The sequence below is a fragment of the Cetorhinus maximus genome, chromosome 17 (assembly GCF_964194155.1).
Source record: "Cetorhinus maximus chromosome 17, sCetMax3.hap1.1, whole genome shotgun sequence".
NCBI classification, from domain to species: domain Eukaryota; kingdom Metazoa; phylum Chordata; class Chondrichthyes; order Lamniformes; family Cetorhinidae; genus Cetorhinus; species Cetorhinus maximus.
This window is the reverse complement of record NC_135895.1, coordinates 61,567,124-61,590,977: the sequence shown is the minus strand read 5'-3', so window position 1 is coordinate 61,590,977 and position 23,854 is coordinate 61,567,124. Positions and strand designations below refer to the sequence as shown.

Sequence of the window (23,854 nt, the reverse complement as noted above, 5' to 3'; positions counted from 1 at the left end):
GTTCTGACTATACTGTCCCCAACTACCACTACATTCCTATTAACTCTCTCTGCTTGAATGGCTTCCTGTACCATGGTGCCATGGTCAGTTTTCTCATCCATGTTGCAGGCACCATTTTCATCCATACAGGTTGCAAGAACCTCAAACCTGTTGTGCCATTGCAAAGGCCAAGGCTCCTCCACTTCTACCTTTTGGGTCCCCATACCTGCTTCATTCAGAGTCAAACCCTCCTGTCCTTGACCAAATCAGAAAGGGGTGTGGCTACCTCCTGGTATAAAGTGTCCAGGTAACTATCCCCTTTCCTGATGTCTGTACTTGGCCTCCAGCTCAGTGATCCTGAGTTGAATCTCCTCAAGCCGCAGACGCTTACTGCAGACATGTTTGCCCTGCAACATCCCACATTCTGCAGTCACACACATCATTTTTATTATGAGTTTATTAATTTATCCTTAATAACTAATATACACTGCTACTCCCAATAACCTTAACTTCTGGTAGTAAACCTTACTACAACTAATAAAACCTTACATTTACTAATGAATTATGAACTTTGCAGATAAACAAGCAAAACATTCATTAACCTATCGCTTATCTATTTTCCTGTGATGTCACGCTTTGAATTCCCTCAGAATGCAGCCGCTCTGCACTGGAGCCAGAGACTGGACTGAATTGGATAGCTCTTCTAGGTGGTGGTGGTTACTGCCTCTGGGTTCGCTTTTCACCCACAGTTCTTGGTGGCGATTGCTGCCTCTGGGTCCTCTTTGGTTACTGGTTATGTTACTGGACTAGTAATCCCATGACCTGGATTAATGATCTGGAGACGTGAGTTCAAACAATGACAGCCAGGGAATTTAAATTCAATTAGTTGAATAAATCTGGAATAAAAAGGGTTCTGTCAGAAATGATAACCGCGAAACCATTAGATTGTTGTGAAATCTTATCTGGTTCACTAATGTCTTTTTTGGGGAAGGAGAGCTAGTGTCTTTACCCAGTCTAGCCGACATATGCCTTCAGACTCTCAGCAACATGGCTAACTCTTTACTTCCCTCTAAATGATTTGCTAGGTCATTTCAGTCATAGCCATCAAGAATGCTGCTCACCACCATCTTCTTGAGGGCTTGGGGATGGGCTATAAATGCCGGCCTTGTCAGCAATACCCACATTCCTTGAATGTCTATGTTAAACTAAGTCACAAATGCAGAAGGTAGACCAGTAGGTCTTCAGTTTCAGATGCATAAGATTAAGGATTGTGCCTGCCAAAACTAATAATCATGGCCACTCTAGTTGTGGTTGTGAAACCTTTTTTTAAAAAAAGGTTTGTGAACCCATTAAGATATTATTATTGTGATGTGATCCTAATCTCATTGTCACTAGTATCGTACTAAAATATAGTGGATACCTGCAATTTTCATACTGTGTCTACTGAAGCAATGAAAATAACAGAATATAAATACAGTTTATTTATAGATTTTTGCCCCTCAAAAATTGGGCTGGGTCAGGAGGGACTGTTTTAGGTATATAACAGGTGTTTGGAGCAATGATGGTAACAGATTTTTCAATGGTAGTTGTAGTGGGAGGGATTTAAACTGGTATGTTAGCACAACATTAAAACTTACAGGCTGAAGTTTAATACTTTGTCCTCTAGCATATTGCTGCAAATGTACTAAGTAAGCCTGTGACATTAGGAGTTAAGTTCTTCCGGTCAATAATTTCATCAAACTTTTGTATGCATACTGAAGTTAACTTCCAGGCTCTGGGGTGTCATAACTGGGGAGTGCCCCAAAGATGCACTGGGGAAGACCCCAGGTAAGGAGTGCTCTGCAGTTGCATGGCAAACTTCTGTTGGGCAATTGCCCTGCAATTGGAACCATCTGAAAGTATGACTTAAATTGCAAACTTCGGATGTTTCCGACTGTCTTACCAGAATAGTTGTCCAGGAAAAGTTAAAGAATTAAAACCAATTCTAACTCCTGGGTCTCCCAACCCTACCCACTTGCCTTAGAAACCCATCTTCTCCCTGGCTTCTGAAAGTTGCTGGACCTTTAAAGTTAGCTGCTTTAGCTAGTGCCATAAAAAATGGAGCATGTCTTTCTTACCTCTGATTCTGCGGCCCTTGACAGAAGGCCTCAGGAGCATGCTTCGCTACACTGTTCTCGCCCAGCCTGAGTCGGAAGGTTGGGCAAGAAATGATCGGCTGGATTTCCAGATAAGTAATTAGGAGTGGAGAGAGAATCCAGATGTTCAGGCCACCTGTGTTGTATTGCCACTGATCTTTCTGAAATTATAGGGAATTTCTAAAAAGTACTGAGAGGCTTGGATGATATTGATGCAACAAGATACATGACCGAGTGTGACTGTACAGTATTAGGCATGGACTCAAAATTGAGATCAGAAAAAAAATTGTTTTTTTACCACAGAGTATTGGACATGCAAGCAGACTGCTGACATGTTATATTCCTCAATTCCTTCAAAAAGCAGCTGGTTAAATACCTGGGAATGAAATTAAAGGGTACAAAGAAACACAGATGGAGATTACCACTCTGTGGGATCCAGGTTTGATTTCATTTATTTTAAATTCCCAATTCAGTTGAGTTATAGGGAGATAGTAAAGAGAACATGTATACTGATAAAAGTAATCCAGTAATATTGGAGCAATCCCACTCCAGAGCTGTTGGATTGCAGAAGTACCTACACACTAGAAGACACTGCTCAGAAATTAATAATCCAGATTTAAGTTTACATATGTTTAAGTTTCATTTGATTACCTTCCATGGTTTGGTAGTGGGGGTGGAGTGGTGAGGTATTGGGGAGTGGAAGGGGAAATTTTTAAATTTTCTCTTGATTAAATATGTTGGTTAGATTTGATCATAGGTTGCACATAGTCTTTTGGGGAGTAGGTTTGTTCAATTGCTTTATGTTCCAGATTTTGACATTCTTGGCTTCATCCACAAGATCTAGCTGTAATAATAACGCCACTGCACAGGTGATTTTCTGACAGGCCAGGATGGGTTTTAGAACCTTGGAAAGATAAATGATGTCATGTTTGTGGGCTGTCTCATTTTGCAACACTAGTAACCAGCAACATTGCCCGAAGATTGTAAAGATTTTAGACTTCCGCTTATTTTTGGCTTGGTCATGAATTTTTGTAATATCAGCACCACGTAGTGTATGCTGTAGACCAGTTAAAATAGTTAATAAGTGAATGACTTATTTGGACTAGTCTTGGGTTATCACATTAACCATCTGTTGTTACCAAAGTGATGTCATCATGCATTTAATTAAACATACAATGTCATTTATTTTGATACCTAACATGCTTAAAGTAAGCAACACTGTATACTTCAAGTGAGTTTTGCAATTTGCCTTGCTCTTTGTCTTCATAAATCTCCCTTCTGACATTGTCTCATATTGACAGCTATGATTGCTGTTCAAGTGAAAGTTGGCTATAGAGGTTAAGTTTCATTGTATTGAAATGAAGGGTGATTGTCCACTTCAGAGTGGCAGACAAAGGCTGTAATTCAAAAATCTGCCTGCAAGATTGTGATGGCATTAGCAGAATCATTGAAAATGCCACTACAAGGTGCATGCACTATTGCCACCTGTACTGTGATCCACTGGCAGTCTGAAAGTCAGCTCAAAATTAAATACAACAATCATGATTACAATGTATACATCATATTGGTCTGAACTTTGAAGTCAGCAGCAAACAAATGTTGCATACCGTTCAATACACATGTTTCCCCCCACACTTTCTATGGGCTTTCTCACTGGAACTTGCGTTTATTAGAAAGCTGCATCAATGCAGTACAAGCTACAGGAGATCTGGGACCACTGTGAACAGGGCAAAGAATGGTGTATCTCTTAACCAATCAGCTTGAAGAATCCTCACCAAACCATGCAGAGTCTAAGATAAAAGCAAAACATTGTGGATGCTGGAAACCTGAAATAAAAACAGAAAATGCTGGAAAAACTCAGCAGGTCTGACAGCATCTGTGGAGAGAGAAACAGAGTTAACGCTGGGAATCTGTATGACTCTTCAGAGCTAAAGGAACTTTTAGCATTTTCAGTTTTTATTTCATGCAGAGATTTAACCAGGAATTGTAAGCTGGAATATTTAATTTAATGTAAAATATTTTTTCTTTTATTCTTTTCATGGGATGTGAGCATCACTGGCAGGGCCAACATTTGTTGCCAGCAGTTTATTGTACAGAAAGCAAATGAGAGAGAAAGAAAGATGGAATTGAGTAGAAATGAGACAATGGAGAAGTAAAAAAAGTTTGAATTTTAATACTTTTAAATCACCAACAATAACTAAAATATGAAGAAATGAGACTCCATACTTGTAAAAGTGCATTTTCGGTGTCAAGGAGGTTGTCTATTGCGACATTTGAAAATTTATTTACACTTGAATGGACAAGACTTAATATCTTCTTGCATCTTTTAGTGAGTGTCTATCACTTAAGTGCCATAATTCATGCACAACCATGTATGTGAATGCTGCATCTCTTGGCTAGGTGCCGGTGTATTGAAGCTTGTCAGAAAGCAGGATAACTCTGGTCGCAGATTTCTGTGATTAGCTGTGACTATGCAGATGCTGGAAGTTGCTGTCTAATTTATCCTTAATAACGGTCAGTGCTGTTGGCTTCATTGTTTTATGGCAAAATCCAGTTGAATAAAAACCTTGGAAGAGTGAATTGTTGTTAAGCACATGACTTGCATTTTACTACTTCCTTTACTAAATTACAGCTTTTTAATTGACGTTGAGTATTCATTAGGTTGTCAGTTAATAATGGGGCTCAGATGTTACCTCTGATATAAAATACTACATTTCAAAAAGATGTGACGATTAAGTTAAAATGTCTGGAAAATCCGTGATGAGGTTTGCAGCAGATGCATTATTCTTTCCAGGTGCGGCCATTTCTTAATTGAAGGTGTTTTCATTTTGATTTGGCAGAAGTCTGTTCTAACGTTACTTGTGAAGTTTTGTGAATTTCTTGTCACGAAGGCAAGAGATGTTGAGATGTTGCTGCTAACTTGCAATATTGGCATCACACCTTCCAACTTCAGCTGTAGCGTCACGGTAAAAGGTTCCCCCCCCCCCCGCCTCTCTGCTGACAATTTCAGCTTTTTAAAAATGCTGTCACAGGATGTGGGTGTCACTGGCAAAGGCAGCATTTGTTGCCCATCCATAATTTCCCTTATCTGAGGGGCTTGCTAAGCCATTTCAGAGGGCAATTAAGAGTCATCCACATTGCTGTGGGTATGGAGCCACATGTAGGCCAGACCATGTAAAGATGGTGGATTTCCTTCCCTGCAGGACATTAGTGAACCAGATGGGTTTCTAATGACAGTTTCCTGGTTACCAATACTGAGACTAGCTTTCAATTCAGATTTAGTAATTAGTTGAATTTAAATTTCACTAAATGCCATGGCAGAATTTGAACCCATGTCCCCAGAGTATTAGCCTGACATTACCATTATGCCACCATCTTCCTATAATTTTAGAGCAGAATCTTTTACAGCACCGGTAATATGTGTCTCACACCTGAGTCATGCTTTGCAAATCTCAAAATGAGATTGTCAAATTAGGGACTGTACAGTTTGTGCTGTGGTTCATGCCCACTAGCTTGTAGATTGGCACTGCCCAACCTCCTTTCATGTAAGGCCCTTACAGTTAGAAGGGTAACAAATGTTCAATTCATTAGCATACAATAAAAACCAGTACTGAAATGTCCTTGTTAATCCACATCACCCTTTACTGCGAAAATAACATTTAAATATGTTTAGTTGTGTGAGGAGGGAAAATTGGCTGTTTAGTTGATTGAAGGCATTAAAGGTTAATGAAGTGCTGCTCATGCATAAGTATTTCACTAAAGAGTGTTGGTATGGTTAAGTTTTGTCCTTCAGTCAAAATGCTATCATTAGTGGGAAATTTAGGCCAAACGGTGAGTTAAAGGTAATGGCTTTTATTCAAGCATATTCACCATTCACTGACTATAACTTAATGTGATGAGGTAATTTGTACCAAGTAGCACTGTGAAAATGACATGAGATTCCTCTGGTTTTTTTCTTAGCCTAACTGTTTCAGCGGGCTTCAAGTTTAGATGGCTGATTTTTGTAAAGGAGTTGGATTTCACTGTATTTAACAACTTTTTGAATCAGAGTGTTGACGCTTACACAAAAACTAACTTTTAATCTTCTTGCTAAGTAATCTTTTAACTAGACTTGATTTTTTTTGCATGATTTTTGTACTGTTGGTAGAGTTTTTCTTTGGGCTGCTGAGGAGCTGTTAAAGTTCTAATGTAGATCAAGTATTTTGGTTTAGAATTTCAAGCAAGAATTTCAAGAATAAATGTTTTTTAAGTATGGCGGAATATGCTGTATGTCAGTGGTAGAAATAAATGATTAGTTGTGACTTCTTATGAAACTACATATAAATAGCTCCAAGCTATGTAGTTTCTAACATCTTTAAGGCAATATTTTGAGTTTTTCATTTGCTTGTTGATTCAAGCTGCCTACTATTTTTACAAGTGGCATCTTGTTTCTGTGATGTGTCTAATGGTGTGAGGGAAGTAGTTCTGTGTCTTGCCTGAAGGATAATGCCTTCAACAAAGCAGTGCCCCTAATGTGAACCTGGATTATAAATTGAAACTTTGGTATGAGATTGAAGCCCACAATCTCTTGACTAACAGTAAGTGTTGCCAATTAAGACAAGTTAATGGGTAACCTGATTTCAAACATTTCACAGTGATGCCACAGGTGGTGGCCATGTAGGTCATGTTAGCTTAAAGGGCTGTTGTCTTTTCTTTGGAAAAGAAGGATGCAGGTCATCAATATCATGCAATCACTGTCATTTGCAAAAGATTATATGTTTTCAAATAAGTAATTAAAATTAGTGTTTCATAATGAATGTATATTCCAAATTCCATCCTTAAATTTGATGCAGTAATTAATAAGATCATACAAAATAGTAGCAGGGGTAGGCCATTCGGCCCATTAACCTGCTCCACCATTCAATAAGATAATGGCCGATCTGACTGTGGCTTTAACTCCTCTTTCTTGCCTGCCCACCATAACCCTTGACTCCCTTGTAGATCAGAAATCTGTCTACCACAGCCTTGAATATATTTAATAACCCAGCCTCCACTGCTCCCTGGGGTAGAGAATTCCACAGACTAATCACCCTCTGAGTGGGGTGAAGAAATTCCTCTCATCTCCGTCTTAAATGGAAGACCACTTATTTCGAAACCATGCCCCCCTAGTTCTGAATTACCCCATGAGGGGAAACATCCTCTTAGCATCTACCCTGTTGAACCCCTTCAGAATCTTATGTTTCAATAAAATCACCTCTCATTCATCTAAGCCCCAGTGAGTATAGGCCCACCCCACTTGACCTTTCCTCTATTCTGTGACAACTCGGGAAACAATTTTACTCTAGGTCTACAATCCCAAACCACTCTCGGAGCACACCTGGAAATTTGGCAATACATTAAATAAACTTTTTGGAGTGATGGAATTATGAATTATTGTTGTGACTTTTTCACATGGTGAGTAATTTTATTCACATAGCTTACAGGGAAGTGTGTGTGGTTGGGTGCAGAGGTGATGGTGGGGCTGCGGTTAAAGCTACATGATCAATACTTCCGCTAAAACAGTGTACAAACTAACTTGACTTAGAATTTTCACTTCCTGATTAACATTAACTGATTAATACTTAATTAGGCAGCCACATTCAAGGCCAATGCTAATTGTACAGACCATTGTCAATGCAAAAGCAAAACACTGCAGGTGCTGGAAATCAAATAAACAGAAAATGCTGGAAACATGGTTGGTCAGGCAGTACCTCAGAGAAAGAGAGTTAATATTTGAGGTCAGTAATCTTCATCAGAACTGGAAAAAGTTAGACATGTAACAGTTTTAAGCAAGGATGCAGAGAAAGGGGGAGCAGGAAAAAGAACACTGATAGGGTGGAAAACAGGCAAGATTAAATGACCAAAGGAATGATGGTACAAGACAAAAGGAAATGGTAATGGAACAAATAAGGAAACATAAAATGGGTCAATTGTCAAGGTGTAAAGGAGAATCATTACAAACAGCTTCTGTCTGAACAAATGGGAGAAGTCCTTATGGTTTTAAATGATTGAACTCTATGTCAAGTCCAGAAGGTTGTAAAGTGTCTAATCAAAAGATGAGGTGCTGTTCCTTGAACTTCTGAGTTTTATTGGTACAGTGTAGGAGGCTGAGGTCAGAGTGGGAATATGGTGGAGAATTAAAATGACAAGCAACCAGAAACTTAGGATCACATTTATGTTTGGAAGATAGTATCATTACAGATGCGATGGAAACTGAGAAACTGGAAGGAAGAATCCTTTTGGGATGCAGGGTGGGAGGAAGTATAGTCAAGGAAGCTGTGGGAATCAGTGGCCTTTTGTAGATATTGGTCAACATCCCCAGTAATGGAAATAAAGAAGTTGAGGAAGCGGAGAACCAGGGATGGACCATGTGAAGGTAAAGGAAGGGTGGATATTGGAAGCAAAATTGATTTTTCCAGTTTGGGGCAAGAGCAGGAAGTGGCACCAATACAGTTATCAATTTATCTATGGGGGGGTTGGGAGGGTGCTGTAAAGTGTGAGGGAGGGGACCTGAGCAGGACAGGAACAAGGAATGCTTCACATACCCCATGAAAAGACAAGTATTGCTAGGCCCATACGGTAGGTAGTTACACCTTCTTATTTGACTCCTCTGACGACTTCTAAAGGAGAAGTTGTTCAAAGTAAGAATAAGTACAGCCAGGCAGAGGAGGGTGGTGGTGTGTATGGGGACTGGTTGGGCTTATGTTCAAGAAAGGAGCCTAGGGCCCTCTGGCTACTCTGATGGGGGAATAGAGATGTTAGAGGGATTGGACGTTATGGAGAAAAGGCCAATTATCGACATGCTTATACAAATGTATTTGGTAGTTCAATTCTGAGTTCATTTTGAATTTGTGTTTGCACATGTTTTGTTGTGTCAGTATAAACTGACATTGTTACTTGAATCTTGCACATTATCATTGGTTATTGCAGTGTTTTGAGGGAAGAGAGGAGTTGAGTCCTTTTCTAATGGTGACATTTTTCTCCATGCTGAGAAGGAGGATAATTGACCTTTGGGTTCAACTTTTAAATATGTTTTCATACAGTCAAGAAAATGATGAATTAGATGAGAAGAAAATAATTGAACATTTGAGTTAAATAATTCTCAGTGACTAATCAGGGACAGTGAGTATTAAATATGCTCTGTTTTTATTAATTTGTTGTTTTCTAGTTCTGCCCTGTAGCTTTGATCTTGGTGGACCATTAATCATCTTTAGCTGGAAGAGTAGGCAACAACATCTCTATCTCTACCAATACTACTTTTGAACTTGGACACTTTTTTTCCTATTTTAAAGGCATTGCATAAATGCAAGAAGTTTGTCACTATATGATGACTGAAAGTGACCTTTGATTATTTCCCACCCTCTACTTGACCCCTTCTCACTGCAATAAAACGAGGACCTCGGCAGTGTGGGGGTCTTGAATCTGCCTACCTTTATTGTCATTGTACAACAATGCTGATCTCTCAAAAGGGTAAACAGCAGACAAATTATGATGACTGTAGTGTTTAAAAAATAAAAGGCATTAGGATACTATACAAGAAGACACAGTGAACTTGTCAAAGCTCAATTTCTATCCATTTAGCATATACAGATGTTTTGCAAGTACACTTTTCTCATTCTAGTCTTAATGTTTCATAATTTTTCATTGTGCTTGGCAGACTTATCATAGAGCCCAAAATTTTCTTTAATTTGCTCATGAAATGTGAGATTTGCTAGCAAGGCCAGCATTTATTGCCCATCTCTAATTACGCTCGAGTAGGTGGTGGTGAGCCATTGCCTTGAACTGCTGCAGTCCATGTGGTACACCCACAGTACTGTTAGGGAGGTAGGTCAAGGATTTTAACCCTTTGACAGTGAATGAATGGCAATATAATTCCAAGTCAGGGTTATGTGTGACTTGGAGGGGAACTTGCAAGTGGTGGTGTTCCCGTGTATTTTCTGCTCCTGTCCTTCTAGGTTGTAGAGATTGTGGGTTTGGATGGCGCTGTGGTGCTTGGTGAGTTGCTGCCGTGTATCTTGTACATGGTGTATACTGCAGCCACTGTGCACTGGTGGTGGAGGGAGTGCATGATTCTACCTGGTGACCCAAATAGATTACCTCACTCACTTGGAACATTCATTTTTTTCTTTTTTTAGAAGCACTCCAGCTTGCAAGAAACATTTTAAGTTTGTCTAATGCTGTTTTTCAGTGAATCCTGTCACCAATACATTGTCTAAATAGATTACAGCCTGGGGCAGTCCCTGCAGTAAGCTTTCCATTCTTCTGAAAGATGGCACAAGTGGAGGAGACACTGAAAGGCAATCGTGCATATTGGTACAACCCTTTGTGGGCATTAATTGTGACGAATTTCCGGGAGACATTATCCAATTTTAGCTGATGAGCATGACTTGCTTTGTGTACATTGTCCCTCCTGCCAGCTTAGAACACAGGTCTTCGATTTTTGGAATGGGGTGCCTATCTAGCTTAGCTACATTACTAACTGTCAGTTTGTAGCCTCCACAAATTCAGACACTTGGTCGGCTTTAAGGACGGGGACTATGGGTGCTGCCTGTTCTGAGAACTGAACAGGTTGTATAACACCCAGTTTCTCTAGTCTGTTCAGTTCAATGTCGACTTTTTCTCGCAGGGCATATGGCACCGGTGTCACCTTCGTGAAGCGAGGGGTTGCTTCCGGATCCACGTGAATCTTGGCTTGCAGGTCCTGGATTTTCCCCAGTTCGTCCTTGAAGATGATGGCGTACTTTCTAAGTACCTCTGGTAGCCCACTTGCTGTCAACTGGAAAATTTCAGCCCATTCTAACTTAACCTCCTTTAACAATTTTACCCCTGGAGGCTTAGCCCTTCACCTGCTACCACCATTAAGGGTAGCTTTTCTGATTGGCTTCCATAATGGACAGTTACTTTGCTTATGCCTTTTTATTTGAATGTCTTCACCCGTATATGTTTTTAGCTTGGCGGTTGTTTGTTCTAAACTTAATTGATGTTCAACCATTATTCAAATATCTGAAGGTATGTCCCTCAGTTCCTGCAGTGGAAGCCCTCATGTCCACTTCCATTCTAACAGGTTTGCCATTTACTTTCACTGTGACAAATATTGGTTCTGTCTTTCCAACTTTCAGGTTAAACAACGAGTAAATGTCTGAATTTGTTGTTCAGGCTCTTCTACATTGTAGATTTCATTGGGCTTCTTCTTTTGTTTACAAGCCTGCTTGAATCTTTCCTTGCACTGTCTCATTATATGTCCATTTCTGTAACAATAGTACCGTTTGAGTTTTTTAAATTGCTAAACGCTAAAAGACTGCCTGTTTCCACCTCTAGTAAAATTATTCTTTAGTTTCACTGCTAAGTTATTTTTCTTCATTCTTTGGCTAGACTGTTTCCTGCTTCTCAGCGGAGTCTCACTTTTTTGTGCCTCTTTTGGCTGAGGTTCCCCACCCAATGCGGAGGATGGCGCCATTTTGCGCACCCTGTTTTGCTTTTGAATCTCTTACTGCATTTTTCAAGGCCGCACTATCAATAGTGCCTTTTTGAAATCCAAATTTACCTTGGATAATAATCTGAATAGCGTCATCTTTCACACAACACACTAAACGATCTGAGTATATCGTTCAGAGTCGTACTGAAATTGCAATGTTCTGTTAGCTGCTTCAAATTTGCCACGTAGAATGCAATTGCCTCACCCAGGCCTCTCTTTCACAAAGTAAACCTGAACCTCTGCATCGTGACTAAGGGCTTTGGTTGAAAATGACCCTTCACAAGGTCCACCAATTCATCGAAATAGTTTTGAATCTGGGGCACTGGGTGCCATCAAACTTCAAATCAAGCCATAGGTTTTTCTCCCGCAAGTACCTAAGAGAATCGCTCGCCTCTTCTCTTCCCCCATAATCTCATTTGCTTGAAAAAAGAACGTGAGGCGTTCTATGTATTGAGACCAATCCTGTGGCTGGTTCAAAAGGATCAACTTACCAAATTGTGGCATTTTGAGAGAGGATAAATTCTTCAATTTTAAAGGAGTTTGCTACTTACAATCATTGGGTGAAGTACAGTGCTGATTTCTTTCTAACTTGATTTCTTTTATTCAATCCTGTTTTATCCTCATCGCCAGTTTGTTGTAGGGTGGCCGAGTTGTGCTATTAGTGATAGAGTTGATCTACAGACACTTCTTGAGTGAAAACATTAAGTTTATTTACAATATACTCAGCAGCAACTATACGTGTGCTTTTAATTCCAACTCTACACTGCTGAGGTAGCCTGCGCTACTCTCCTATTGGTTACTACAGATCATGTGACCTTCCCTAACAAGTATTATTCATAAAGGCATATTGCACACTAAATAAAGCCATAATTACTACACTGGGGCTTTTTTTTCTCTAGAAGAGAAAAGGCTTGAGGGGTGACCTGACTAGGGTTGTTAAGATTATTAAAGGGGCTGGTAAGGTAAACCTAGAGAAGATGCTTTTACTTGAGGCAGATATTAAAATTAGGGGCATAAAAAGAAGATAGTCATGATATAATAGGGAATTCAGGAAGAACCTCTTTAGCAAGAGTGCTTAGAGTGCAGAACTTGCTACCAAAAGGAATAGCTGAAGTAAATAGCATAGATGTATTTAAGGGGAAACTAGATAAACACATGAGAGAGAGAAAGGAATAGAAGTATATGTTAATGGAGTTCGGCTTAAAAAGGTGGGAGGAGGCTTGTGTTGAGCATAAACTGAAGCATTGACCAATTGGGCCAAATGCACTTTTCCTGTTGTAAATTCCATGTAACACATTAGTTACCAGAACTTTTATGTGGCTCTGTGGTATCACTCTTGCTCAGAAGCAGAAGGCGGAGGTTCAAGCCTCATTCCATGGACTTGAGCACATAGTACTGCACTGGAATATAAACCTTGTTTAAGTGCTGTACTGTCAGGGGTTGTGTCTTTCAGCTGAGACTGTAAACCAGATTCCCCCCTTCAGCTAGGTAAGAGATTCCATACCACTATTTCGAAGAGGAGCAGGGAGTTCTCCCTAGTGCTCGGGTCAATATTTATCCCCTATTTAATATAACAAAAAAATAGCTTATGCAGTCTTTATCAAATCGCTGTTTGTGAGACCTGGTATGCAAATTGGCTCTCATATTTTTATATTTCCTACATTACAACAGTGATGACTCGTTAGAATGCATCATTGGCTGTAAAGTGTTTTGGAATGTCCTGAGGTTGTGAAAGGTGCTATATAAATGCAAGTTTGTTTTTTTTCTTTTTGAAATTGCAAATTCTGATTCTAGCAGCTGATTTCCATAGATATTTTCCACACTTCCAGCAATACAGACACAATAGTATTTGTGGATTATTTTCCTTCCTCTGTCCATATTTATCTGGAAAAAAATATCCGATACCCTTCCTAATCTACACAGATTAATTAAAATTTTAGTTAGAATTTCTTTAAAATTTTTCAAATGTTATATAATTTTGAAAATTTTCATAATTGGGTACAGGAGTAATACTGGGGAATGGAGGGTTTCTAATGGCATATCACTATTCAAGAAATTGGAGAGCGATAGACCATGAAACCAGAGGTCAGTCAGCCTTACATCACTGGTGAGGAAGTTATTAGAAAACGGTATGAGGAATAAAATAAACTTCCACTTGGAAAGATGTGGGTTAATTAAGGAGAACTGGGCGAGATGGAAAGCACCAGAATAAGGAATAGCAAGTTAATAGGTGGGGTCAGAATAAGGGAGAATGCAATAAAGTCTAAATCAGGGTTACAGTGCATGTATGTGAATGCATAGAGTGTGGTAAATAAAATTGGTGAGTTATAGGCACAGACTGCCATGTGGAAATGCAATGTAATGGCTATAACAGAGATCGGTCTCAAAGAAGGGCAGGACTGGGTGTTTAAAATATTCCTGGATATAAGGTGTTCAGGAAAGATAGGAAAGGAAGAAAAGGGAGAGGTGTGACTGTACTAATTAAGGAGAGCATTACAATAGTGGATAAAGACAATGCCTCAGAGGGGTCAAGTACAGAATCTATTTGGCTAGAGCTAAGGAACAAAAAGGTGTAATTACATTGCTTGGTGTTGTCTATAGGCTACCAACTAGTGAAAAAGATGTAGAGGAACAAATTTGCAAGGAAATTATAGAAAGGTGAAAGAAAATAGAGTAGTTATAATGGGGGACTTTACTACTATCCCAGTCTATATTCAGGTAAGTAGTGTAAAAGAGCAGAGATGGGCAAGAGTTCCTAGTGTGTTTGGGAAAATTTTCTGCAGCAGTATGTTTCCAGTCCAACAAGAAAGGAGGCGCTGCTAAACCTGGTTCTTGGGAGTAAGGTTAGCCAAATGGATCAAGAGAACATTTAGGGGACAGTGATCATTGCAAAAGGACAAAGAACAATCCAGAATAAGAGTTATTAACTTTACGAAAGCCAACTTCAATGGGGTAAGAACGGACCAGGGTAGAATAAACTAAAGTCAAAGGTTGGAAGCTGAACAAAGGGCTACCTTCAAAGAAGAGCTATTTCGGGCACAGTCGAGGTATATTCTTTTGAAAGGCAAAGGTAGGAAATAAAAAGCCATAGCTCCCTGGGACGATAAAGGAGATAGAAATTGAGATAAAGAAGAAAAAGTGTGCTTATGACGGATGTTAGGTAGAAAATACAATTGAGAACCAGGCTGAATATAGAATTTTCAGAGGGGAGATGCAAAAGCAAATATGCTTAAGACGGAGCAAGAAAAGAGACTGGCAGCCATCATAAAAGGGAATTGCAAAGTCTTCTATAAGCATATAAATAGTAAAAAGGAGGAGTAGGACCGATTAAGGACCAAATAGGAATTTATGCCTGGAGACTGAGGGCGTAGCTGAGGTATTAAATGAATACTTTGCATCAGCCTTTACCAAGGAAGAAGCTGCGACCCAGGTCACGGTGAAAGAGGAGGTAATTAATACACTAGAAGAGTTTAAAATTGATGAGGAGGAGATATTGGTTAGGTTGTCTGTATTTAAAGTTGATAAGGCACCAGGACTGGATGTGATGCATCCATGGATACTGAGGGAAGTGAGAATGGAAAATTAATTTTTTAGTCTTCTTAGACTCAGGGGTGGTGCCAGAGGACTGGAGAATTGCAAGCGTGTATCATCCCCATTCAAAAAAGGGTGTAAAGATAAACCCAGCAACTATAGGCCCTTCTGTTTAAATTCGATGGTGGGGAAACTTCTAGAAACAGTAATTCACGACAAAATTAATAGTCAATGGACAAATGCAGGTTAATTAAAGAAAGCTAGCATGGATTTCTTAAGGTAAAATTGTGTTTAACTTTTTTTTGAAGAGGTAACAGGGTTGATGAGGACAATGCAGTTGATGTATTGTAAATGGTCTTCCAAAAGCATTTGATGCAGTTCCGCAAATAAACTTATGGGTAAAGTTATAGCTCACAGAATAAAGGGACATTAGCAATATGGATATGAAATTGGCTGAGTTATAGGAAACAGGGTGTAGTGGTTAGTGAATGTTTTTCAGGCTGGAGAAAGGTTTGTGGTGGAGTTCCCCAGAGGTCAGTGTTGGGATCCTTGCTTTCCTGATATATAACCTAGATCTTGGTGTATAGTGTACAATTTCAAAGTTTGTGGATGATATGAAACATGGAAGCTTTTTGACCTGAGGATAGTGTAGAATTTCAAAAGGACATAGACAAGTTGGTAGAATGGGTGGACAGGTGGCAGATGAAGTTCAATGTGAAAAAGTGTGAAATGATTCATTTTTGTGGGAAGAACATGGGAGAGACAATATAAAATAAAGGGCACAATTGTAAAGGAGGTGCAGGAGCAGAAGGACCTGGGTGTGCATGCACATAATTCATTGGAGGTGGCAGGTCTGGCTATGAAAGAGGTTAATAAAGCATGCAGTATCCTAGGTTTTATTATTAGGGGCATAGAGTACAAGACCAAGGGAGTTATGTTGAACTTGTATAAAACACTGGTCCTGTCTCAGCTGGAGTGTTGTGTCCAGTTCTGGGCACTGCATTTTAGGAAGAATGTGAACGTATTGGTGAGTGCAGAAAAGATTCATGTGAATGGTTACGGGGATGAGGAACTTCAGGTGTGAAGATAGATTGTAGAAGTTAGGACTGTGTTTTCTTTGGAAAAAAGAAGTCTGTGAGGAAATTTGATAGCAATATTCAAAATTATGAGGGGTCTGGACAGAGTAAACGTGGAGAAACTTTTCCCACTCATGAAAGGATTGAGAATGAGAGAGCACAGACTTAGTTTCTTAAAAGAAGCAAAAGCGACATGAGGAAAAACCTTTTCACGCAGCGATTGGCTAAGGTCTGGAAATCACTGCCTGAAAGTGTGGTGGAGGCAGGTTCAATTGCAGCGTTCAAAAGGGAGTTAGACCGTTATCTAAAAAGGAAGAATGTGCAGGATTGCGGGGAGAAGGTGTGAGAATGGCGTGAGTGAATTGTTCATTCTGAGAGATGGTGAAGACACAGTGGGCTGAATGGCCTCCTTCTGCACTGTAACATTTCTGTGATTCTGTGAACCGGCAAGGTTTAGTTAAAAGGCAAATCCTTTCTGATTAACTTGATTGAATTCTTTGAGGTAACAGGGGTGGTTAAGTAAGATAATGCAGTAGATGTTGTCTGTAGACTTTCAGAAGGCATTCAACAAAGTGCCAGCAAGAGGTTTTTTAAATAGAGGGAGGCTCATGGAATTGATGAGAAATTGGTGGTATGGATACATGGTTGGCTCAGTGACAGGAAGCTGTGTAGTATTGGTGAATGTTTTTGAGACTGGGAGATGGTTTGCAGTGGCATTCTGCAGTTAGTTTTGACATTGTTACTGCTTTCAGTTTTTTTTAGATGACCTAGGATTAGCTGTAGGAAGCAGCGTTATAAAATTTGCAGATCCTGGACCAGACCCCAAAAGTCAGGTTGTTTTCCAGTTAGGGACCTGTAACTTTTTGTTTAAAGTAGACAAAAATTGAGATTCGAGACATTTGCGAAATAAAGCCAGAAGATTCAATTGAATTTTGAACAAAGATAAACTTTACTATATAAGATCAGAAAGATAAAACAATTCACAATATCTATCTTATATTAACTCTGAATGTTAGAGTATGAGGTACATGTGAATTAACAGGCAAACTTGTGGTCAAACACACCACACTGTGCAATAAATGGCAGAAGCGACCAAAACAGATCCCCCCCCACCCGACCTCTAAGTTACTCCAACTCGGATGGTCTCAATGATGGCTCATCTCGCAGGGTTTCAATCTCCCCTCCCGAGACTCTGTTCCCCTGGATTCCCGAGTCTGCACTCCAGCATTGCACAACTTCAGCACTTCGGTCCTGCTGAGCAGAACACTACTGCTCCAAAAGGGTATCTTTGCCCCAGCAGCACCGAGTCACCAACCTCCTGGTGCCACCTTATATCTTCAGGGCTTCTCCTGAGCCCCCATTACTTAAAGTCTGCCAATCGCAGTTATTTTTCTTGCTCAGAGCCTCTTTCTCTGCTCCTCTCTTTTTCTTCTTAACTAGGAGCTCTCTGTCTGCTTTGGAGCTTCTGTTGTTTTAAGTTGTTCTGCCCACCCCCCCAAGTCATATGATTGTGTGGAATCTACTTCCTTCCTTCACGCAGGTGCGTTGCTGTCAGGATGGCTGCTGGAAAGCAGTAACTGCTGGGATTGCGCATGTTGCACCCGCTCCCAGTCTGTGCAGGTGCAGAAACTACCAAGGCACGTCAGGACTTGGAGTTTCCACCTCTCACTTGCAGCAAGTTGGATTTTGTAACAAGATGATAAACTTGACAATGTAGCTGGTGGTGATACAGATTGTAAACTTCAAGATGAGAGAGACATGATGATGAAATGACAGAAGCATGGGAGATGGAGTTCAGTGTGGTGATGCACTTTGGAAGGACTAATATGGAAAGACAGAACACTTTTAAGTGGCATGATTTTGAAAAGTGTAGTTGAGCAGACTGACCTTGGTGCGCACATACACAAATTCCTAAAGGTGGCAGGGCAAGTTGATAAGGTGGTTGAAAAGCATGTGGGTTACTAGAGTTTCTAAATAATGGTGTAGAATATGAAAGCAAAGAGATCACGCTAGAACTTGGTTTGCGGTCAGACCTTAGCTTGAGTGTTGTGAACTGAGCAATAAGAAAGATGTGATGTGATGGCCTTAGAAAGAGGTACGGAGTAGGTTTATCAGGGTACTACCAGAGATGAAGGGCTTTAGTTGTAAGGAGAAGTGTAAAAGTTAGGACTATTCTCTTTGGAAAAGAAAAGGTTAAGAGGTGGCCTCATATATGGGTTTTCAAAATTGAGAGCTGTTGATAGGATAAACTAAGAAAAACTTCTCCCTCAGGCAAGTGGGTCAACAACCAGGAGCCATAGATTTAAAATAACGGCTTAAAATTCTCAACTCCACTTTAGATCTTTTCTCTCAGAGTTGGACTGAAGTGTATACCTGAGAAGGTGATACAAACTGATTCCATCAATAATTTTAAAAATGAGTTGGACAGCTACTTGAGGATGAAGAAATGCCAAAAAAGCAGGGTTGTAGGATTAAGCATGACTGCTTTTTCAAAGAGCCAGCACTGGCATGACAGGCTGAATGGCTTCCTTCCTTCTGTTCTGTAAGTTTCTCTGATTCTGTAAAGTGCTTGCATTTGAAATATGGCACCAGTAGCTAACTGTGCAGAAAGCTTAGTGCTATGTCATTTGAGTAAGTGTCTGTCATTTCCACCAAAATTAAATGTATTGCCTGGACAGTAGGATCAGAATGCTTTCTATATTTTTAAGGTGCTGTGAACTTTCATTGGCTCGTCATGATTTTAATGACTATTATGTATCTCCGAATGATTGCATTGCCATGTCAACTAAAAATAGAATCTTTGATAACTTGTCAAGATAGCACTTGCATGGAAATGGAACATTGAATTTTTTGCTCAATGTTTCATTTCTTTTCATGAAATACAGCTAAGCAGGGCCATTGATTTACATCAGCTGAATAATTCAAATTGATTATTAGGTTTGTAACTGTTAATCTTAGGAATCAGATTCCTTGTTTACCTTTATTTTTCTATTAGAATTAGTACCCTTGATTATAAGCAGTTGTGCACTGTAAAATTGATATCATGCCACACATTAGTTTTAGTTACCACAAACCTATTTCCCATAGAACCCTTCCAACCTCCAGGGAGAATCCTCTATCCTGTTGGACTGGAATCCTTTTGAATACTGGTTTGGAGAGGTGAAGGCCATTTTTAAAAAAATTCATTCACGGGATGTGAACTTCGCTGGCTGGGCCAGCATTTATTGCCTATACCTAATTTCCCTTGAGAAGATGGTGGTGAGCTGCCTTCTTGAACTGCTGCAATCCATGTGATGTAGGTACACACCTGCAGTGCTGTTAGGAAGGGAGTTCCAGGATTTTGACCCAACGAAAGTGAAGGAATGGTGATATATTTCTAAGTCTGGATGGTGAGTTACTTGGGGGGGAACCTCTAGGTGTGGTGTTCCCATTTACCTGCTGCTCTTGTCCTTCTAGGTGGTAGTGGTTGTGGGTTTGGAAGGTGCTGTCTAAGGAACCTTGGTGAATTCCTGAGTGCATCTTGTAGATGGCACACACTGCTGCTACAGTGCGTTGATGGTGGAGGGAGTGAACGTTTGTGGATGGGGTGCCAATCAAGCGGGCTGCTTTTTCCTGGATGATGTCAAGCTTCTTGAGTGTTTTGGGAGCTGCACTCATCCAGGCAAGTGGGGAATATTCTATCACATTCCTGATTTGTGCCTTGTAGATGGTGGACAGGCTCTGATGAGTCATGAGGTGAGTTATTTGTCGCATGATTCCTAGCCTCTGACCTGCTCTTGTAGCCACAGTATTTATATGGCTAGTCTAGTTCAGTTTCTGGTCAATGGTAACTCCCAGGAAGTTGATAGCGGGGGATTCAGTGATGGTAATGCCATTGAACATCAAGGGGTGATGGTTGGATTCTCTCTTGTTGGAGATGGTCATTGCCTGACGCTTGTGTGGTGCCAATGTTACTTGCCACTTGTCAGCCCAAGCCTGGATATTGACCAGGTCTTGCTGCATTTGGAATGGACTGCTTCAGTGCCTGAGGAGTGGTGAATGGTGCTGAACATTGTGCAATCATCAGTGAACATCTCCACTTCTGACCTTGTGATGGAAGGAAGGTCATTGATGAAGCAGCTGAAGATGGTTGCGCCTAGGACACTACCCTGAGGAACTCCTGCAGTGATATCCTGGAGCTGAGGTGATTGACCTCCAACAACCACAACATCTTCCTTTGTGTTATCATGGAGAGTTTTCCCCCTGATTCCTATTGACTCCAGTTTTGCTAGGGCTCCTTGATGTCACATTTGGTCAAACCCTGCCTTTGATGTCAAGGTCAGTCACTCTCACCTCACCTCTGGAGTTCAGCTCTTTTGTCCATGTTTGAACCAAGGCTGTAATGAGGTCAGGAGCTGAGTGGCCCTGGCGGAACCCAAACTGGGTATCGGTGAGCAAGTTATTGCTAAGCAAGTGCTGCTTGATAGCACTGTTGATGATCCCTTCCGTTACTTTACTGATGATTGAGAGTAGACTGATGTGGCAGTTATTGGCCCATGCTGGGGACTTCTGGAGGAGGTTGAGATGGATCATCCACTTGACACTTCTGGCTGAAGATTATTGTGAATGCTTCAGCCATATCTTTTGTACTGCTGTGCTGGGCTCCGCCATCATTAAAGATGCGGATATTTGTGGAGCCTCCTCCTCCAATGAGTTGTTTAATTGTCCACCACCATTCACAACTGGATGTGGCAAGTCTGCAGGGCTTATATCTGATCCGTTGGTTGTGGGATCGCTTAGTTCTGTTTATCACTTGCTGCTTATTCTGTTTGGCACTCAAGTTGTCCTATATTATAGCTTCACCAGGTTGACACCTCATTTTTAGGTAAGCCTGGTGCTGCTCCTGTCATGCCCTCCTGCACTCTTCTTTGAACTAGGGTTGATCCCCTGGCTTAATGGTAATGGTAGAGTGGGGGATATGCTGGGTCATGAGGTTACAGATCCTGTTAGAGTACAATTCTGCTGCTGCTGATGGCCCACAGCATCTCATGGATCCTCAGTCTTGAGTTGTTAGACCTGTTCGAAATCTATCCCATTTAGCAGGGTGGTAGTGCCACACAACACAATGGAGGGTATTCTCAATGTGAAGGCGGGACTTCATCTCCACAATAACTGTGTGCGGTGGTCATTCCTACTTATACTGTCATGGGCAGATGCATCTGCGGCAGGCAGGTTGGTGAGGATGAGGTCAAGTATGTTTTCCCTCTTGTTGGTTCCCTCACTGCAGACCCAGCCTAGCAGCTATGTTCTTTAGGACTCAGCCAGCTGTAATCCACTGCACCATCCAGTACCCCCTCAGATTTTTATCAGCTTTAAGTACATGCAGTTTTTAATGAACTATGTGAATGCTCTGAAATTTGCAAAGGAAATTCATAGCTCAGAACTTGTCAGATTGTTACGTAACTAGAGTTAGGTTTTCTGCCTTTTGAAGTAAAGGCTCCAGCTGCAGATGAAGGGCGTATACGTCTTGATATAAAATTATTCTCCATTTCATCACTTAAATATTCATCCCAGTTATTTTTAATTAAGAACCCTGCCATTATTGATGGTCTTGATATGCATGATGTGTTTTAAAATGAAGCATAGAAACTGAATCGTTGAAGGTGTTATCCCTGAAGGTATTTGTGATTCCCTGAACGTTTCAATTTTGAATAAAATTAATCTTTCTTTCATTTATTTTGTTCTTTCAATACCTTCACTTATTCTAGGGCATTTTCTTTTGATTTCTCTTACTTGTCATACATCAATAACATTACAACACACAAACAGGCAGGTGTTTTTCCACCCATCAGGCACCAAGACTGATGCCATTCTCCTGCTTGTTCACTTTGTCAAACAACCATTTAATCATCTTTTAATGCAATTTTTGGATTATGTTTCGACACCAATTCCAAATTTTAACCGTCTTCTATATAAAGAAACTCTTTTAACTTCCATGTAATAATTTGGACTTTACCGGTCTTTCTGGAACTGGACTTTTAACTTACATACAACTATAATGATCCATTTGCTGCTTTACTAGGTACCTCCTCTCCAGATATGGAACCCACCTTTGGGGGAGGGCTGCTGGATATGGTAAAAGGTGGAGCTGGACGACTTTTCAGCAATTTAAAGGACAACCTTAAAGACACCTCCTCAAAGGTGATACAGTCTGTAGCCAGGTAAGCTGCTGGGAAATAAACTGCAGTGGAAATACAGGCAGTCCCTTATATTGTCCCCCACTCTCTTTTATGTTTGTAGAAATTAAAATTGTAATGCAGACCCAACTTAATTTTTACAGTTCTTAGGAGAAAATGTTTGAAAATTTATCCATCTTCTAATACCTGTATTATGTTTTGGATTTTTAATGTTCAATTTTTCTTTGGGTTCTCCTGTAAGTGAACCTCATGACCTCTACAATCCAGAGTGCATCCTTTTTCTGCTCAATATCCAGGTTAACAATAGTATGACCCAGGAATCATAACAAGCAACCCTAACTTGTATACCAGCTACTGGAGTGTGTCACATGCCATCACATGAACCTCTCCTCTTCAGAAACGGACTGAATTTACACTCTTAAGCAAACTAATTCTTAAACTCTGAGCAAACAAATCTGCATAAAGCCGATGGATAAACAATGAATTGCCAAACAGTGAGCCATGCATTTCTCTACCCTCTATATCAATGCTATGGATGTCAATAATTTTTTCTTGAATTATTGACTTTAAATTAGAAACTCACTTCTTTTGATGTGGAACAGACAACTGTTTGGAAACAAGTTTGACTTGTCTTGCATAAAACATTAAACATCAAGTTCTCTGGCTGTTGGCTGAAGAATCGACTCTTACTGTAGACTTCTTTCTCACACAAGCTTACCACAGACAAATTACCAAACACCACTGAAGTTATGTAGAAAGATAAAATATCCGACTGCGTCATTTATCATTATATTAGATCATGAATACACTCTTTGATACTCAATGGTTAATCAACCTTTGAGAATGATGAAGAATTTTGTGATTGACTGTAATGACTCTAATTAAACTAATCAAACAACCCACTGTTCTGGCTTTAAAAATACGAACAGATGGCATTTCTGTTGAGAAATATTTTGTTCAGGGGTAAACACTCAAGGACACAATGTGTTCCTAGAAATTCAAAAAACTAGTCAAAAGTGCAACTCAGAATGGAAGTGTTAATCACAATCTCCAATAATCTTTCCTTGCTAACCATCCCATCTCTAGGACCTTGGACACTGTCTACTGCTCCATTCAAGTAACTGGGCTGTGTTACAAATGCGAGGTTTTAAATGATTGTTATGTTTGGGGACTGTGTTTAAATTTAGGGTGAAATGGAGGAATGAAGGGGATCATGTGACCTGTTCTGCATTCTGCTGACAGCAAACCTGGGTGGTTTGATTGTTAAAGATTAAAGGGACCCCAGCTTGTTTCACTACAAAGAAGGTGCAAGGTGTTCACAACTCGTAGACGATGGCAGAAGCACCTGTGTTGACAAGGATCAACTGTTAGGAAGATGTTAAGAATGTCATGTTTTTTAAATGGTTATACTTTAATAGTTTATTTAATTTCAAGGTAGAATGAAGTTGGAGTCTAAATGATAGC

The 23,854-nt window shown here is 40.2% G+C and overlaps 1 protein-coding gene across 4 annotated transcripts in view; it reads left to right on the top strand.

Moving 5' to 3' along the window:
- dnajc6 (DnaJ (Hsp40) homolog, subfamily C, member 6) overlaps positions 1-23,854 on the top strand; it is a 131,203-nt gene that overhangs the window by 35,481 nt on the left and 71,868 nt on the right. For all 4 annotated transcript variants that reach the window (XM_078561293.1, XM_078561295.1, XM_078561292.1 and 1 more), the window contains one exon: positions 22,276-22,414. In XM_078561293.1, coding sequence (XP_078417419.1) covers positions 22,276-22,414 — 139 coding nt within the window. The remainder of the gene's footprint in view (positions 1-22,275; positions 22,415-23,854) is intronic.